At 42.7% G+C, this 17,824-nt stretch overlaps 1 protein-coding gene across 1 annotated transcript; it reads left to right on the top strand.

Moving 5' to 3' along the window:
• The first annotated feature begins 12,225 nt into the window (after positions 1-12,225).
• LOC131218570 (putative transcription factor bHLH041) lies at positions 12,226-16,950 on the top strand. The gene is made up of 8 exons (XM_058213184.1): positions 12,226-12,644; positions 12,747-12,869; positions 12,966-13,071; positions 13,216-13,230; positions 13,324-13,386; positions 13,509-14,189; positions 14,317-14,694; positions 16,071-16,950. Exons 1-8 carry the CDS (start codon positions 12,529-12,531, stop codon positions 16,155-16,157), a joined length of 1,569 nt encoding a protein of 522 aa, XP_058069167.1. The 5' UTR covers positions 12,226-12,528; the 3' UTR covers positions 16,158-16,950.
• The last annotated feature ends 874 nt before the right edge of the window (positions 16,951-17,824 follow it).

The raw sequence follows: 17,824 nt of genomic DNA, 5'->3' as shown, positions 1-17,824 counted from the left end.
AGTTGACGTCAGCACCTGTGCTTGTGCTACCCGAGCAAGGGTTCAAGTACACCGTTTATACCGATGCCTCTCATGTGGGTTTAGGTTGTGTACTCATGCAAAAAGATAGGGCGATTGCTTTTGCGTCTCGACAGTTAAGGAAGTATGAGGAGAACTACCCTACTCACGACTTTGAGCTTGCGGCGGTAGTTTTCGCATTGAAGATATGGAGGCACTATATCTATGGTGAGGAATTTGAGCTCTTCTCTGATCATAAGAGCCTCAAATACATCTTCACCCAAAAGGACCTGAACATGAGACAGCGTCGCTGGATGGAGATGTTGAAAGACTTCAAGTTTGACGTCTTATATCATCCTGGCAAGGCTAACTTGGTGCCAGACGCCTTAAGTCGCAAGAAGATAATCGAGTTTGCGGCCCCGTTAATGGTGAGAGAGTGGGACATGGTGGAGTTCATTCAGGACTTCGACATGAAGCTGACAGTGGAGGAACCTTATGAGTTCATAGCCCACATTCAAGCCCAGCCAATGATTGACAGTAAAATCATTGAAGCCCAGGCGGGCGACGAGCTATTGAAGAAAATGAGGGAAGGGGCTAATAACGATGGGAAGTCCGAATGGAGAGTCGGCACTGATGGGGGATTGCGGTACAGAGGCCGCCTTTGTGTTCCCCACCTCCAGGGATTGCGAGAAGAAGTTCTAAATGCCGCCCACAATTTCAAGTTGGCGATGCATCCTGGTAGCACAAAGATGTACTGGGACCTAAGGCGAACCTATTGGTGGGACAACATGAAAAAGGAAATAGCGAAATATGTATCCCGATGCCTCACCTGTCAACAAGTTAAGGCTGAACACTGCCGACCACGGGCCTGTTGCAGCCCATGCCTATAGCGGAATGGAAGTGGGACTTCATATCTATGGATTTCATTGCCGGGTTACCCAAGACTAGAAAGGGGCACGACTCGATATGGGTGATTGTGGATAGGCTAATCAAATCAGCCCACTTCCTACCAATCAAGACTTCTAGCTCCGCCGATGACTTGGCTAAACTGTATATCAAGGAGATAGTGCGGCTCCATGGTGTCCCTTTGGAGATTGTGTCGGACCGGGATACTGGTTTCACGTCGACCTTCTGGACCCGCATTCAGGAAGCTATGGGAGTGAAACTGAAATTTAGCACCGCCTTCCACCCGCAAACAGATGGGCAAACCGAACGAGTGAACCGGATTCTGAAAGATATGCTGCGTGCTTGTGTTCTGGACTTCCAGGAGAGTTGGGACGATTGCCTTCCATATGCAGAGTTCGCCTACAACAATAGCTTCCAAGCTAGCATTGGCATGGCGCCTTATGAGGCCTTATATGGGCGTCCCTGCCGAGCCCCACATTGTTGGGAGGAAATTGGTGAGAAGGGTTTGCTAGGACTGGACCTAGTGCGGATCACGACCGAAAAGATTGGAATTATCCGGCGTCGCCTCTTGACAGCTCAAAGCAAACAGAAGAGCTATGCCGACACAAGGCGAAGGGACTTGAAATTTGAAGCTGGGGACCATGTATTTCTCAAGATCTCCCCAATGAAGGGTGTTTTGCGCTTTGGCAAGAAAGGAAAGCTTGCGCCACGGTTCATCGGGCCTTTTCAGATTTTGGACCGTGTGGGAGCGGTCGCCTATCGCTTAGCCCTACCCACACCTCTAGCCGGAGTGCATAACGTCTTCCATGTATCAATGTTGAAGAAGTACGTCCCCGATCCTTCGCATATCATCAAGTGGGAACATGTTGAACTTAAGAAAAACGCCACTTACATTCTTCGTCCCACTCAAATACTTGATAGGAAGGAGCAAGTCTTACGCAACAAGGTCATTCTGTTGGTCAAGGTACTATGGACCCATCACGATGAAGAAGAGGCCACTTAGGAGACGGAAGCAGAAGTCTGCAAGCATTACCCATCCCTGCTTCAACAAAATGATCAGGTATAAATTTCGATGACGAAATTTATTTGTAAGGGGGGTAGGTTGTAACATCCCATCCAATCGGTACAGTGACCTGAGGCGTCCACGTAGGATTTTTCGCAGGACCGAACGTTTAAAACATTCGTGGTAGGGATACCATAAACTAATTAACCTGGAATTAGCCCGTTTGAATAAACCAGACAGGCCTTGGCAAGACCAAGTGCGGGCCGCCAAGCTGGATGACCATTTACACTGAGCAGCAGCCCGTACAGGCTATACCGCGGCGCCGAAAGGTCAGAAAAATTTAATAATTTAGGGAACCATAGAGCTCACTGGGCTTGTGGTTCATCGCGGACCGCGGACCCGGCAGACACCTAGAAGTGGGATCTGGCACTAACTAAATGCACCCCACCCATGTCAGGACCAAATCTGGCACTTGCAAATGGAACCAAGATTCCAGGTTATCCGACCATCGGATCTCTTCCATATTTACCGTGGAGGTCTAATGGATTTTCCTACACCTGCCCACCAACTCTGAGACCCGATCGTGGGCCGGTGACCGTCGATCACAAATCGGACCCGTATGATCAAACCCCTGGTCCGATCGTCCCCAAATTTTACGTGGCCCTTCATCGGGCCATGAAGCACCCATCCTAAAAATTTCATAGCCTGAGGACCACCAGAATTACTCAAATCACTAGAATGGACCCCACAGGGCCGTTTAAAGGTCGGAACCATTGACTCAAACCCCACGATCGTCCATCCATTTGTTCCCAAATTTTACGCGGGCCCTAATCAGGCCATAAGACACCTACCCACCGAATTTGGTGGCCAAGGGAGTGTTAGGGCCACTCCAACTTTAAAAGGGAGACTTAGTAGGCTATTTTGAAAATTTGAGGGAACTTGGGGCCAAAAGGCCCAAGTCTAGGGAATAAACCCTATCTCTCATAACTCCCTCTCCCATTTACTACAACCACCAAGAGAGAAGGAGAGTAAAGGAGAGTAAAGAGGAAAAATAGAGAAGAAAGAAATCCAAGGTGGACCCTAGATCAAGGTGGGGCCCCAAGTGAGCAAGCCCCTCCAACTCCTTGCCTCTCTTATAAGGAGAAACTCTTCCCCTTGGCTTTTACAATCGACCGTGGGTTGCCTAGGTAAGGTTTTCACCTATTCTTCTTGAAATCCATGTAGAAAGGGGGTTTGTTTGGAATTCTAACATACAATAACTTGGTTTGGGGATTCTGACCGATCGCCCCGGAAGCCCTCTTTCCTAGGGCGTTTTCCTGAATCTCCAACGAGCCTTAAGTGCGGACTATTACTCCTAGGTGGCCTAGCACCAATTTCAATATGAGTTTAATGATTGTGATTGCTTGGTTGATGCATTTTGAGAGTGTAGAGGAAACTTAGAAATTCATGTCTATTTTAATGGTATGGAATTGTATATGTTATTTGATTTCCTCACATGATGCTATTCTTGCCTCTCATATGACTTGTTGAATTTTGATTATTGCTTGTGGATGACTTGTCGGATTGCTCATATGATGATGCCTTATAGTATATGTGCCTTATCAATTCTCATGTTGTTGTTTCTATGAGTTGTAGGAAGTGAACAACTTCCTCACCAACACACACAACACATGCACCATTGATCATAAATTGTGTGAACTTGCTTATTAGACGAATCTGATTTATATGATTGAGGTGAGAGAACATGATTACGATTTTGCCTGTTGATACCCCTGTCCGTTGACATGTTGTGGACCACCATTCAAACCCTAGGGTTGACCAAGGAAACGAGGAATGCTAAGGCGGTCTCGTTGGTAGGACCGCCTTGAGGCTAAACCCACAGATTTGTGCGAGTGTGTGTGGGCGACTGTAGTTAGACTACGTGGGTTGCTTGCACCCGATGTCGTTCCGCCATGCGCTTGCCTGAACTCGTGCGGTTTAGCCTACTGTCTGGCCAACCACGATTGTTAACCCTGTTTGCTCACATTTGTATGGAACCTGGGACTCCCCACAACCATTGTAGCCCAACAACAACCCACTCGAAATCGGTCCACAGCCTCGTGAGCCGGGCATGGTGGAATGGGACACTGTGTCCGAGCTGTCGGCCTACGCTAGGGTACCGCGCCTCCCCGTAGTGACCGCGAGCGATCCCTTTTCTCTTGGCACTCCTCATGTGCTTGAAGTCGGGGATGAGGAACCCGACGGGATCACGGACCGCGGGGCCTCGGCCTCACGCATTGGGAGGCCTTGGCCTCGCACTCAGATCAGGGCATTAATAGGTGGGGTGTACCAGTTTTTTCAATCTACTGGATGAATAAACCTAACTAAGAACTCGGTTAACACGACCACATTACATCGCATTAGTTAGGTTGGCGACTCGGCAGTCGAGGTCGCACTGAGGGAGTGTTGGCATTGGCGATCGTTAGATGGTGTCGCACGATGGAGCGTTGTGGTGAGGGCATGCATCATGTCATGCTGCATACATGCGCATTAATAAGATTACTTAAGCGTATGTGATTGTCTGCTTTTCATTAAAATCATGTTAAAATTATTGCCTGTGATAACTTGAGATTAATAACACCCACTGAGTTAATCACTCATTCCCACTCTGGGATGGTGTTTTAAAACACCAACCAGACCCTTTTATAGATGCAGGTGACTCGGGTCTGGAGGAGCCTGGCGAGCCGAGCCTGGACGAGGAGGACGAGCTATCTTACTTCCAGCTGATGGAGGGTTCGCCGCCTGCTTGAGGGGCGGGATAGGATGGCTGGGCCATGGGCTCAGTCTCATTCTTTTGGACTTTATATTCTTTTGTTGTTTTGATTGGGCAACACCTTGTGCGACCCATTTATTTTTGGACTTGTACATATATTCATCGACCTCTTTCATTTCAGCAGACTTGCATGTTCATGTTCATGTTCAGAGAATTTCAGGCTGTGCAACTTAAACAGACTAAATGCAAATTAATGAAAATCTGGTAATAGTGACTCTCGGGAACTCGGGAGTCGAGCGGATGCGCGACCCTCGATTTCCAGGGCGTTACAGTTTGGCAACGCCCATCACTTTTTCTAAAAATCTGTAACTTTATCTAATGGAATCCTATTTTCTTTATCTCGTTTAACCTTATTACTTTGTTTAGTGGAATCATGTTGCTTTGTCGGGCAAACTCGTCACTTTGTTTAATATAAATCTGTCACTTCATCTAATAACCTCGTTACTTTATCCAATGAATCCCGTCATTTTGTCAGTGGCCCCACATGATTTAAGGCCCGCGTTGAATTGTGCCCTATATAATCTAGGTTAGAGGTGGGCATCGAGTCGATTCAAACTGAGTTAGGGTCGGCCTGACCCGAACTCGACCTAATTCGGTACGGAGTCCAACATGCCTAACCCGATCCAAGTCCAGGTCTATCCTATACTAATTCGGACCGAATCTGACCCAATCACAAGTACCGATTCAGGTCAAGTTTTAAAATAATATGAAAAAACAGATGAGTGGAGTAGATATACAACGCATAGATCATGGTGGGCCCACGTTGAGGATCTTACTGACATCACTCGTCTTGGACTACAGCTAATATTCCTTGCTAATCAAGCAGATATTGTAAATTTTTTTTTTATCTTATAAAATTGTCATGAGATGACATGACCTAATTAAATTTTAGAAGAAAGAAATTAGAGGGGATTAGCTACCGACACGTTGAGTAGCTAGACTCGCTACTGAAGTGACACCACCAAGTTCTGTGGGGCCCACCATGATGTACGTGTTGTATCCACATTGTACATCCATTTAGAGAGATCATTTTAGGGCATGATCAAAAGAATGAGGTAGATCCAAAGCTGGAGTGAACCCCACAATAGAAAATAGTGAGGAGAGTAACATCCACCGTTGAAGCCTTCCTAAGGTCCACCGTGATTTTTATTTGAGATATAACCTATTCATAAGTTAACACAAATATTAAAGAAGCGGAAACACAAATATCAGCTTGATCTTAAACTTTTGTGGCCCTTAGAAGTTTTTAATGGTGAGCATACTCTCTTCACTATTTTTTGTGGTGAGGTCCACTCAAGTTTTGGATCTGATTCATTCTTTGGCTCATGCCTTAAAATGATCTCTCCAAATGAATGGACAGTGTGGATACAAAACATACATCATGGTGGGACCGACATAACTAACTGACGTCACTTTAGTAGCGAGTCTCGCTACTCAACCTGTGCACTGAACCCCTAAATGAAAACTTAAATAAAAATCACAGTGGACCTTAAGTTAACATAGACATTGAAGAAGGGAAAACACGAATATCAGCTTGATGGAAAACTTTTGTGACCCTTTGAAGTTTTTAATGGTCGGCATGACTCTCTCCACTGTTTCTGTGTTGGGGTCCACTCGAGTTTTGGATCCAATTCATTTTATGGCTCGTGCCCCAAATTGATCTCTCCAAATGGATGGACGGTGTGGATACAAAACATACATCAAGGTGGGTCCCACATAACTATGTGACATCACTTTAGTAGCAGTCTTGCTACTTAACCCGTGTGCTGAATCCTTAAATAGAAGGTAGCCGATTGCGAGCACGGATTGGCTACTCGCCCTGCCATCGGCTCGGTGGCTGGTGGTCATTCATTTTTACATTTAATTTTAGGGCATTATCCAAAAATTAGAGGTATATAAATCTCAGATGAACCACACCACAGGAAAACAATAGTGATTGGATATCCACCATTAAAATCCTCCTAAGGCCCACTATACTGTTTATTTGACATCCAATCTTTTGATTAGGGCATACAGGCCTGGATGAAAGGAAAAAACAAAGATCAGCTTGATTCAAAACTTTTATGGCCCCAAAAAGGTTTTTAATGGTCGACGCTCATTCAACACTGTTTCCTGTAATGTGGTCCATTGAGATTGTGATATACCTCGTTCTTTTTCTTATACTATAAAATGATATAGAAAAATAGATGAACGGCATGGATGAAGCACATACATCATGTGGGGGCTCACAGAGCACCGATCACCAGCCATTGGCTGGTGGCAGGGGGAGTAGCCAATCCGTTTCCGCTGATTGTGTGTTGAGTAACCTACGATGTCAGCATACTGACTAAACTCCATGGAGTCCACCATGATTTTATGTATTTTATGCGCTCCGTCCATAAATTTTACCAGATAATTTTAGGGCTTGAGACTAAAAATAAAGCATATACAATGTTCAAGTGGGCCACACCATAGGAAACAGTTGAATTGAATGTTTAACATTGAAAATTTCTCAGGGCTACAAAATTTTTGGATCAAGCTTATATTTGTGTTTTCTCTTCATCCATGCCTTTATGATCTTATGAACTGGTTGGATGACAAATAAACATCACCGTGGGGCCTAGCAAGGTTTCAACCGTGGAAATCATTATCCCCACTGTTTACAGCGGTATGATCCACTTGATATTTGGATATACTTTAATTTTGGGCTCAACACCTTAAATTAGATGGAAAAACCGATGGACGGCCTGGATAGACAACATACATACAAGGTGGGCCTAACTACGGTGAGAGCAAGAGCTTGCCATAATCGGCATGCAATCCGATTTCCAAGCGAAACCGTTTTAATGTATTTAACGGCGTTATACTTTTTCTGAAATATAAATTTTTTAAATATATTTAAAAAAATCTGATGACATGGCATTTACAGTGACGTTGACCAATGAAAACCCTGGATTCAGGGAGTTCCTGACTCCAGGAAACAGAGGATCCGCACTCTCTCAATCACCTACACGTGCATTGGAATTCATGTTTGAATAATTTTCCTGAAATCAATGAAAAATCGTTCTTGATAATTATTGCAATTTCTTTTCTTTTCCCACAGTCCAAATTGGACCTAACCTTGCACGTGTGGCACTAGTGTTCATCTTTATAGGGCAGGGTCACCTTGTGTACTACTGAAACCTTATATTTAATTAAATTGTATTACAGGGAATGCATGGCAAAGGCAAAAGGAAATTTGATTTAGGATGTAGTTAGAATTTTTTTTCTTTAGATAGTTCACACCCCTTAAAATCTTAAGTTCAACGGGTTATGGACTCAATACACTTTGAAAATATAATTATCTAATGTACATTAGCCTATAACATGTACAAACTAAGGATAATGGACAATTGCTTTCATCTAACATGACACTCAAATGGTAAAAGAAAACTAGTAGTAACGAAATCGAGAGAAGGATAGAGGGAGGGAATGTAAAAATTACATTATGAGTGCAAAGAGAGCAAGAGACAGAGTTACGTAATTGAAGTTGAATGCACAAATTTAAAGGTTTTACATTAATAGAAATAATAAATTTTTGGTGAAACCTAGACTCTTTTTCATGCAAAGAACAAGCATGCTTCAGCTCATTAAGGCACCGCTGTGTTTGTTATCCACTTGGTTAATTAATTTTTTAATAAGCTCATTGTTGGATTTTTAAAGGAAATGTAGTGAAAATTAAATTAATTTAAAAAAAAAAAATCTAGTTTTAATTTAATCATAGGATTTTATTTTAAAATCTATAATTAATTACAATAAATTTCTACATGTATAGAATCATTAAGAAAGTTTAGATTACACTTTTATGCGGTCGAAGTGATGGTAAAGTTTTCTAACTTTATCATTACTAATTATCCATCCTAAGAGGTCTTTTTTCAACTGATCTCAGGAAAAAGAGTGTAGAGCTGTTATCAAATCCTCTGGTAGGAATTGAGAGCTAGCATAATGCCATCCACAAAGGTGGACCCTACAAACACATGGATGAGCAAAATAAGAGATGAGAGAAGGATCTCTCTCTCTCTCTCTCTCTCCCCCTCTCTCTCTCTCTCTCTCTCTCTCTATATATATATATTATCACTCTCTAGTTAACATCCAATGAGAAGACGTTAATTAGGGCTCCTTATGCTCATAGTAAACTCTTCTTTCTAAGACAGGATTTAATTTATCAAGAGGAACTTAGGTTTTATGGGTGCAGTTAGCATGGGCTCCAGTATCCTACAAACTTTTGTATATCTTATTGTGAAGAAAGTCTGTCTAAATACTTTGTCCATATATATATATACTCACGAACTAATCTTTTCGTAGTTATTATCATCAACCAAAGATCTATATCTTACGATGATTAAATAGTAAACCATCATATCTATATCATTAGATCATCGTCAAGTACAATCAAAATAATTTTAACTGTTAAAACAAAACTTTAACCGTTGAAAATCTTTATAAAATCATTTAAAACCTTTTAAGTGATAGTTCTAGTGATAAAATCACTTGATGATTTTTGAGTTTAATTAAATTTACTATGAACTTCCTAAGTAAATCTAGTCGATCTTTTGTTGACCTGGATAAGAATTAACAGACGTTGATAGATGTACCCAATTACAATCACTTTTAATGATCATGCATTGACCTTTGTAAAAAAGAATCAAAGTCATCCAATCTAGGTTGTAAATAAAGATTGATCATCTTTCATGAGTTTAATCTAAGTTTAGGCTGATGGGCCTCTGGGCTAATGACTTAAATTTGATCCACTGATATAAGTGTCCAAATATCAATCCAACTAGAATTCCGTGTTCATCGCAAATGGGAAAAGGGCTAAGGAATACATTTACTCTTAGTCATCCCACATGGGATAATTGTACATCTTATGATATGATGTCCATGAGCATGTCCCAAGTACCTATAATAGCTATTGTACAACAGGATATTGAAATTCATGTACTACAACTTTTCTTGACCAATCATCATTATGTCCAATCTCAAATTCTTAAGGATAACTTAATCAAGAACTCTCCAAATAATCCATATCCATATATGTTTAAAGTAATACCATACATTAATTAAATTATATTATTTCGCCCACCAGAACACATGATCATTATGGGAAAATCTAGAGCATGTCCCAAGTTGTAGTTGACTTGTAGTACTGCTCTCCGAGTAGCGAAGTCTGATGAGGTGATGCTAAGCTCGACTTAATCTCATCCGCTTGAGGTAAGCTCTGACTCAGCCTCGATATGTAGCGCCAAATCGAGCAGCAAGGGTATGGATATTAAAATCGATAAGTCGGCTCGCACAGAGATGTGACGCACAATCCTATCGAAGAACCATCCCCAGCAACACACAAGCAGTAACAGCCGGTGCACAATCTCGGAATAATTGCATAACTATTTGCAATCAGCACGCACATTGATCGTGGTTAGAGGACAAGATTGTGCCAAGAAAGACGGACACGTTCGCTCCAATTGAAAGGTATAAATAGCTATCAAATACACAAGGACAGGTACGCAAAATCTCTCACTCGAAACCTACCTACACTATTTAGACGTAGATTCTTAGCCTGACTTTGGCATTGGAGGGTCCCTTGATCTGGCCAAAGTCTCCTTTGTCCTTCTCTTATGTAGGCTCACAGGGCTTGGCTCTGCTCAAAGCTCGACGAAGGGTGAACTAGATTTTTGCATCAACAATGGTCATGGCTTTAATTGTTTCTGTCACATCCATTTGGTCAATTAATTTAAGATCTCCAATCCTCGTCACCCCTCGAGCTAGGGTGAAGCGTACACATATCTTTCTATGCATAGGAAACTGATTCCACGAGACTGATGGTTATTTTCATTCACATTTGTCATGCTCCTCTCCATTCGAGACTGAGAGTTTAAGGGAATGGATACGCATTGCATATATGTGAAGGCTCCATATTCAACTAAAAAAAAATCCCTCACCTTTGGTGGCTAAGTCTTTCCAATCTAGTAGTCAATCCATAAAAGGGGGATCAGTACACCAATGGTGTGAATCGTTGAAACAAGGACCTTATGTCTACAAACAGAAAACCCAAGCATACTATGTGTATCCCTAGCTTGGGAGCATGATCCAAAAGCCTCTTAAGACCTTGGATCCTAGCCACTATTCTCGGGTTTTTCTCTGTTTAATATGGACCGTGGAATGCATCTCCTTTTGACCATCCATTTGCATGGAAAAAATTGAACTGTTATTATCGTCCCACACAAAAGATTCTCAGATCATGCACCATCCATGGTACGACCCAACAGATCAATAGTCCGGATGGATGAACCATTTTCCCACTTGCACAAACTTAAAGCCGGAGTACACTGTCCATATTCTCGGGCGGACTACCTTATCCCTCTTCTTGGGCCTTGGAGAAGCGGCCCACCTCAAATGCCCTGCGCTACTCTGGACAGCGAATCTGTACGTACTCCGTACTACGTGGTCCTCTCACACGACCACTGGGGAGGAGAGACGTTACATGTCCTGACGCAGGAGGATGTGCGTTAGTGAGCCCCAGTCGGAAAAATGTGGTGATGGTTCGATGATCTGGACCATTTGTCTGATGGGCATGGACCCCACTTTGGGTAGACCTTACTCCAAAATTTTCCACAATGAAGTATCCTAGCCGTCTAATCTTTGGCCCATTGTAAGGTGGTTGGAGACCATTGGTGTTATTTTCTATTAAACGGTTATTTCCAAGGCTAAAATTTTCCTAACGTAGGGCGTGCTCTATCTATGTGGAGCTTATCAGATTAACGGTCTGGATCACAGAAAGGCCCGAGTATTCCCGGGTGTAATTGACCTTTCAACGGGATTACAGTGATAGTTCACCACCATGTGAATGGTGATGACTCATCCACGTACTGTTGGGATAAACGTACGTACAATCCTGATCGTACAAATAATGGAATTAATTCTAGATGGAGATATGCGAGAATCAAACCGAAGGAGAGATATTAACCGTACGATTAGTACTGTTTGTAAAATGGGTGGTTGATGAGAAAGTTTCCGGTGGTCAAAATTCAGTGAGCGATATCTAGTAGCTGGATCTTCCCATATTCAGTCATCGCCATATGAAATGGTGCCCAAGATTTGGATGGCCTAGATGGATGTAGTACATGCCACGTGTATGGTGAGAGAGTGACCCTTGTTGGAAAGGAAGAGCATCTAGCGTGGAATGAGACGGACGAAGGAGACATGCTGCCTCCTACTTTGACGCTTTTCAAACTCTCGCGAGCAATGACTTTGACGATTACTTTTCTGGGGGCTTGGCTGGCTGGCGGAGTCACTCCCTACTTTTCAATTCTCTCTCTCTCTCTCTCTCTCTCTCTCTCTCTTCAATTCTCTCTCAAACCCCATTCCCCATTCTTAAACCCCGCCCATTTCTTTAATAATCCAAATCTCTCTCTCTCTCTCTCTCTCTCTCTCTCTCTCTCTACTAATCCAAATCTCTCTCTCTCTCTCTCTCTACTAATCCAAATCTCTCTCTCTCTCTATTTCTTTAATAATCCAAATCTCTTTCTCGAACACCATTTCTTTAATAATCAAAATATCTCTTTCCATTAGTTCAAATCTCTCACTCAAACATCATTTCTTTAATTATTCGAATCTCTCTTCAAATACCATTTCCTCTAAGAATCCAAACTCTCCATCAAACACGATTCCCTCTCTCTCTCTCTCTCTCTCTCTCTCTCTCTCTCTCTCTCTCTCTCTCTCTCTCTCCATAACCACGTACAAACACAAACTCCATTCCTTCCATGCACCTGCTCTAGTTCTCTCTCTTTCACATATGGACTCCCTCTTCTTGCTAGAGAAAAATGCCCGCACCAGCTTACTCAAAACCATAGCTCAGGCCTTTGGCTGCACCTACATTTGCTTATGGTCCTATCTTCCTCCACCCGACCAGTAAGAAAACACTCCCTTCTTGCTATAAATAAACCTAACATCTTCATCTATCTATCGATCTTCCACCATCTCCTTTAACACTCACATCTCAATTTCTATCAGCTGCTTATTCTCAATGGATGGTTGGTGCAATGAAGATTACAACCGTCCGAGCTCCTCCACTAGCAGCTTCCCCAAGAGGCTTTTCGATGAGTACCGCCAGTCTTTCTACACCATTGAAAATAGGTAACTCAAATCATTCTCAATAATTCACACTAGAATACATTTTACCACCCATTGATTTTCCTAATTTACTTTTTTTTTTTTCCTTCTATTTGATAGTTGCGTCCCAGGGTTCGCTTTCAAGGCAGGCCTTCCTTACCTAGAGCTACAAGATACCGATCTTTTGAATTTGGCTTCAAATGAAACTCAACGGCAGTTTTATCAGGTAAAATTCATGGGGGGAGTTATATATCTGGAGAGAGAGAGAGAGAGAGAGAGAGAGAGAGAGAGAGAGAGAGAGAGAGAGAGAGAGAGAGAGAGATGTCTTCCATTGAGAGATTCTTATATTGGTTTTGTGTGATTCTTACAGGAAGCAGGTATTAAGGTCAGTAATCGCTGTGAACCCTTTATTCTTCTATTGTTGAATTCGATTTTTGAAGTATTTTAAATCTAAGATGATGAAATTTCGTTACAACAGACTGCTGTTTTCAATGGGTGCAAAACAGGAGAGATAGAATTAGGCATGTCGATTCCACCCCAGGTATGAAACCATCTCTCTCTTTTTCTTTTTTCTTTTGGAACATTCATTTGTTGAATCTTATGAAAATCCTTTTGAAAACATGTTAATCTCATGTTCTTTGATTCACACCTTTCTGTGATCAGTTTAACATGGAGATGGAGATTAGGAAACTGTTCGCAGAAGACTTCATTCAGCAGTTTCAATTGAGAGAGGCCCACCTTCCTGATCAGAGCCGACCATCATCTTCTTCCTCATCATTGAGATCGCTTTCCATGGGAAGCCCTGAGTACTCAGCCCTTGGTCAGGTTAACACCGTGAGCACGTCTTACATGACTGATGCTTTCCAAGAAACTCCAATCCACCGAGCAACCAAACCAACATTCGTTCCACTCCCAACTCACCACCAATCAATGCAAGCTTACGGCCAGAGCCGCAATTTTCAATTGCCAACTCCAGAAAGTGCTGATGCGGCAATGGCAAGAGCCATGATTGCAGTCATGTCTTCTCCTTCATCTTCATCGTCGGCCTACGAAGCACAACAACCTCACAGAGGCCAACATCAGGCAACCAACCAAAGAGGAGCATTCAAGCGCTATGTGCCATCTCTCACCCCCAAGATTGAAATAAAGCCCAAGTCTCATAGCCAAAACATGATTATGCGAGCGCTCGCTTACTTAAGAACGATGAAAGTGCCCACGCCGGAGACACGCCCAACTGGCCCAACTAGCAATCAATTGCACCATATGATATCAGAGCGGAAGCGGCGAGAGAAGCTCAATGAAAGCTTTCAAGCACTGAAATCACTACTCCCTCCAGGATCTAAGGTAATGATCAATCAAAACCCTAATTATAATTCATTATCATCATGAATTAGACCGACCCAAATGTTCTTTTCACCTCTTTTGATGATTTGAAGAGATTATTACTAACTTGGGTTTTTGGTTTTGATAGAAAGACAAGGCATCGGTGCTCGCCAACACTAGGTTGTACTTGAGTTCTTTGAAAGATCAGGTTTCCGAGCTTCAGGAGAAGAACCGGCTTTTAGAAATACAACTAGCACCGACTAATGCAGCTAAAGAAGAAGTCGATATTGGGAATGAAAGAACAGTGATTCGAGTTACTGAAGCATCTGAATCGTCGTCTGAATCGAGAGTAATCGAGTTGCATGTGATGGTGAGGGAAGAAGATTGTGAGATTGTAGATTTGCTTCTCCACTTGCTTGAATGCTTGAATCAAATGCAAGGTGTGAGCTTTGTATCCATGGAAGCAGACACTCGGTTGCACCAGACGAATTCTTTCCATCGAGCGATCTTGAGACTAAAGATTAAGGTATGTATATATGATGTTAGTTTATGTTGGACTTGTAGGATTTACTAATTAAGATATAATGCTGAATTATGGAGCGTTGATCTGGTGGGCCATGTTTTAGTATTCTAGTGTTTTCATCTGATGGACCCAGCATGGATGGAGTGTGCCCTAAAATCTCACGGTTTGTTTTTGTGACACTGATTGAAGGGTTAGGATCTTTCAACTGGGGATGGTTTTTGAGGCATTATTCATCTAGCTACATGGAACCATTAGATCAATAGTCTAGACCATCGGTCCAGAACTTGGGAAGAATTTGAATCCAACGGTTGTGATTGGGCTGAATGTTTGATTTAAACTCGTGTAAACCTGCCCATTCTCGCACAAGCACACATGTCAATATGGCACGCGTGTGGCAGATCCGAGGTTTCCATCAGTGATATTCAAGCCTAAAAATAGGGCCGTTTCACTCATCAGGTGGGCACACCGTACAAAACAAAACCAGCCGCTATAACAGATTTTTCTTTTGGCAATCCATTTTTATTGGACGCTGTGGCCCACCTGACTGAAAAGGTCTTCTTTTCAGGTCAAAAAGATCTAAACACTGTCCCCCACCTGATGGAGAGCTCAGATCCCACACGCGCGAGCCAAATTCGCATGTGTGCATGCTGGTGGATGGGCCATGTCTTTTTAGTCATTAGAGATTAACCGTTGAGAAAACCAGTTTAATATCTGAGGTTAGCAAGTCCACACACGTGTAGAACCCTTCCAATATGGACCCCATGTGCGAGATCCGAGCTTTCCACAGGTGGAGCCACACTTTTTATATCTTTTGGCTCAAAGTCCAGCCCGTTTCACTCCTCAGGTGGACCCCACCCTACAGAATAAATGTACTATTTCTAGCCATCCATTTATGTTGTCAGCATTAGCTCACCTCAAGAATGGAAGGACCTGACTTTTCTGCCACCATGAAAACAGCGCGCCCCATCCATTTACCATAGTTTGCATACTTCACTTGACTCGTCTGAGTCGACTCATCGACCAGATTCCACCATGACTCGAGAAAAACTAGATCTGGTCATATGACTGACTCACCCGAGTAATTATATTGACCGTTCATGGATGATGACCTAGAGTCTGTAGGTGCCACTGATTCCCCACACTGACATCAGCTAGATGGGTTTCTTGTGCATGGCCCCCAACTTTATATAATTATGATAGAGGGTGGGTGGGACTTTTGTGGCCATGGTCTTCTCTTATGACCAAAACTAAAAAGGGTTATTTGAACCACAAAAATCGACGGCTCAAATTACTGTAGAGTACTAAATTCCGTACTCTCGCGGAGTTCTATACCCCTAATGACTGATGCACGATGATGTGGCACTTTTGTGTGGTTCCAGGCTAGTGATTGGAATGAGGAGTCGTTCAAGGAAGCCATGACGCGAGCTGTTGCTGACGTGGCACGACGGAAGACGTCCAGTTCATAACTCTTCTTCATCCGGGAGGTGGGGCCCATCTCATGTCGCCCATATTGACCGCAAATTACAAAATATCGTTGATCCTCTTGCCATTCAAACAAGGCCAGCATCAACTGAGAAACTTCCAAAGTTATCAAGATTCCTATCCTCCGGCATGTATTGTACGAAATCCAAGGTTTTGCTAATCCTACTCGCAGACACCCAGGAGGGAAAGACGCCAAAATTTACCACGTGTATGAGATCCAAGCCATTCATTAGCCCAATCCTAGGATGCAGATTGCGTCTGGGCAGGGCTGTGGGCGCTCCCAGTCTAGCGACACATGCGTGTGTACAAGCATAGGACCGACAGTGAACGGGACAAAAAGGCCATTTCATCTACGGAACTTTTACTTTTTCACTTCAGATCCCATACTTATACACGCGCACGTGCCGCTCCGCACGAGCGAACTGCACAAATGCGGGAAGCTGGATAGCTAGAGAAAGAAAAATGTTCACATGCATTTGCATGTGTTCCTACCCGATGGTGCATTGCCCGCATGATGAATGGCCTGGATCTCTCACACGTGTCAGATGTTGGCATGTGGGCCAGCGAGTAGGTCTTAGATTGAGAGATGCGAGTAATAGTACTAATCAAAAGTGGCGAGCTGGTCGTTGTACGAGGGCGCAGACACAGACATTCGAAGCGCCTCTTTTTCTTTTCGTTTCATTATCTTTTTTGATGCAGAATATATCATTAACATTAATTCGTTTCCCTTAGATGAGAATAAAATGGTTATTTTTCAGACGGCGCGTTTGACTGACTTGGCTTCTTATCTTTTCCATATCTCAATCAACGTCACTAGTTAATTGGGCCCACTAAATGGGATTCTCATATCTTTTATACTCTGGCAGAGCATGTTGATTGATACCCTGACACTGATGAAAAATGCATACGTGGCATATAGGTCAAATTAAACCGTCCAAATCATTGGCCCCGATGGAGATGGCTCGGTACCCAAAAATATGAGCCAAAAATTACACTGGTTTAGTTAACTAAATAGCTGATTGGTGGACATTTGTTGGAGGGATGAAATTATATGAATTCATATTAGCAAGTTGGTAATTCCCCCTCCATATACATTAATATGCCATCCTGTAAGGGCTAAGGCTCCTAGATAAATTAGTTGTTTGACATCTTATCATAGCAAAAGGTCAAGTTATTTGACATGCCTCAACATATTCCATGATGTATTCCCTGGGTTGGGATTATTTATGGTGTATCAAGCCCGGCATTTCTATTTATGGTGGGGAGTGTTAAAGCTAGAACTCCGTATACATTGATATGTCATTCTTTAATGGCTTGAACTTCTCAAGCTTTTAGAGAAAGTAGTGATTTTGATGTTTCAATGACTAATTAAGTATGCAATTTTTGAATTTTTCTGTTCATATACAGATTTAAGACATCAATCAAAAGCATTAGAAGTTTTTAATGATAGAACATTCAATCGCCATTATTTCTTATGGTATAGTCCACTCATTTTTAGATCATGCCCTAAAATGATCTGGGAAAACAAATGAACAACGTGGATATAGAATACATACGTCAAGGTAGCCCCCACGGGAAGTCGCACCATCTTAGATGAAGCCGGGGCCACACCTCATCCGCTTCAAGGACATATTCTCCCTTTAGGAAAAAC

This window comes from Magnolia sinica, chromosome 1 (genome assembly GCF_029962835.1).
Source record: "Magnolia sinica isolate HGM2019 chromosome 1, MsV1, whole genome shotgun sequence".
Lineage (NCBI taxonomy): Eukaryota > Viridiplantae > Streptophyta > Magnoliopsida > Magnoliales > Magnoliaceae > Magnolia > Magnolia sinica.
Note: the sequence above shows the minus strand (reverse complement) of the source record. Positions and strands in the feature narration are given on the sequence as shown.

What these genes read in the sequence shown, in the direction of transcription:
- LOC131218570 (XM_058213184.1), top strand. Translation starts at nt 12,529, where the DNA reads ATGGACTCCCTCTTCTTGCTAGAGAAAAATGCCCGCACCAGCTTACTC. An exon ending in TATCTTCCTCCACCCGACCA is followed by an intron (nt 12,645 to 12,746) that starts GTAAGAAAACAC and finishes AATTTCTATCAG; the next exon opens with CTGCTTATTCTCAATGGATG. An exon ending in TCTTGAGACTAAAGATTAAG is followed by an intron (nt 14,695 to 16,070) that starts GTATGTATATAT and finishes GTGTGGTTCCAG; the next exon opens with GCTAGTGATTGGAATGAGGA.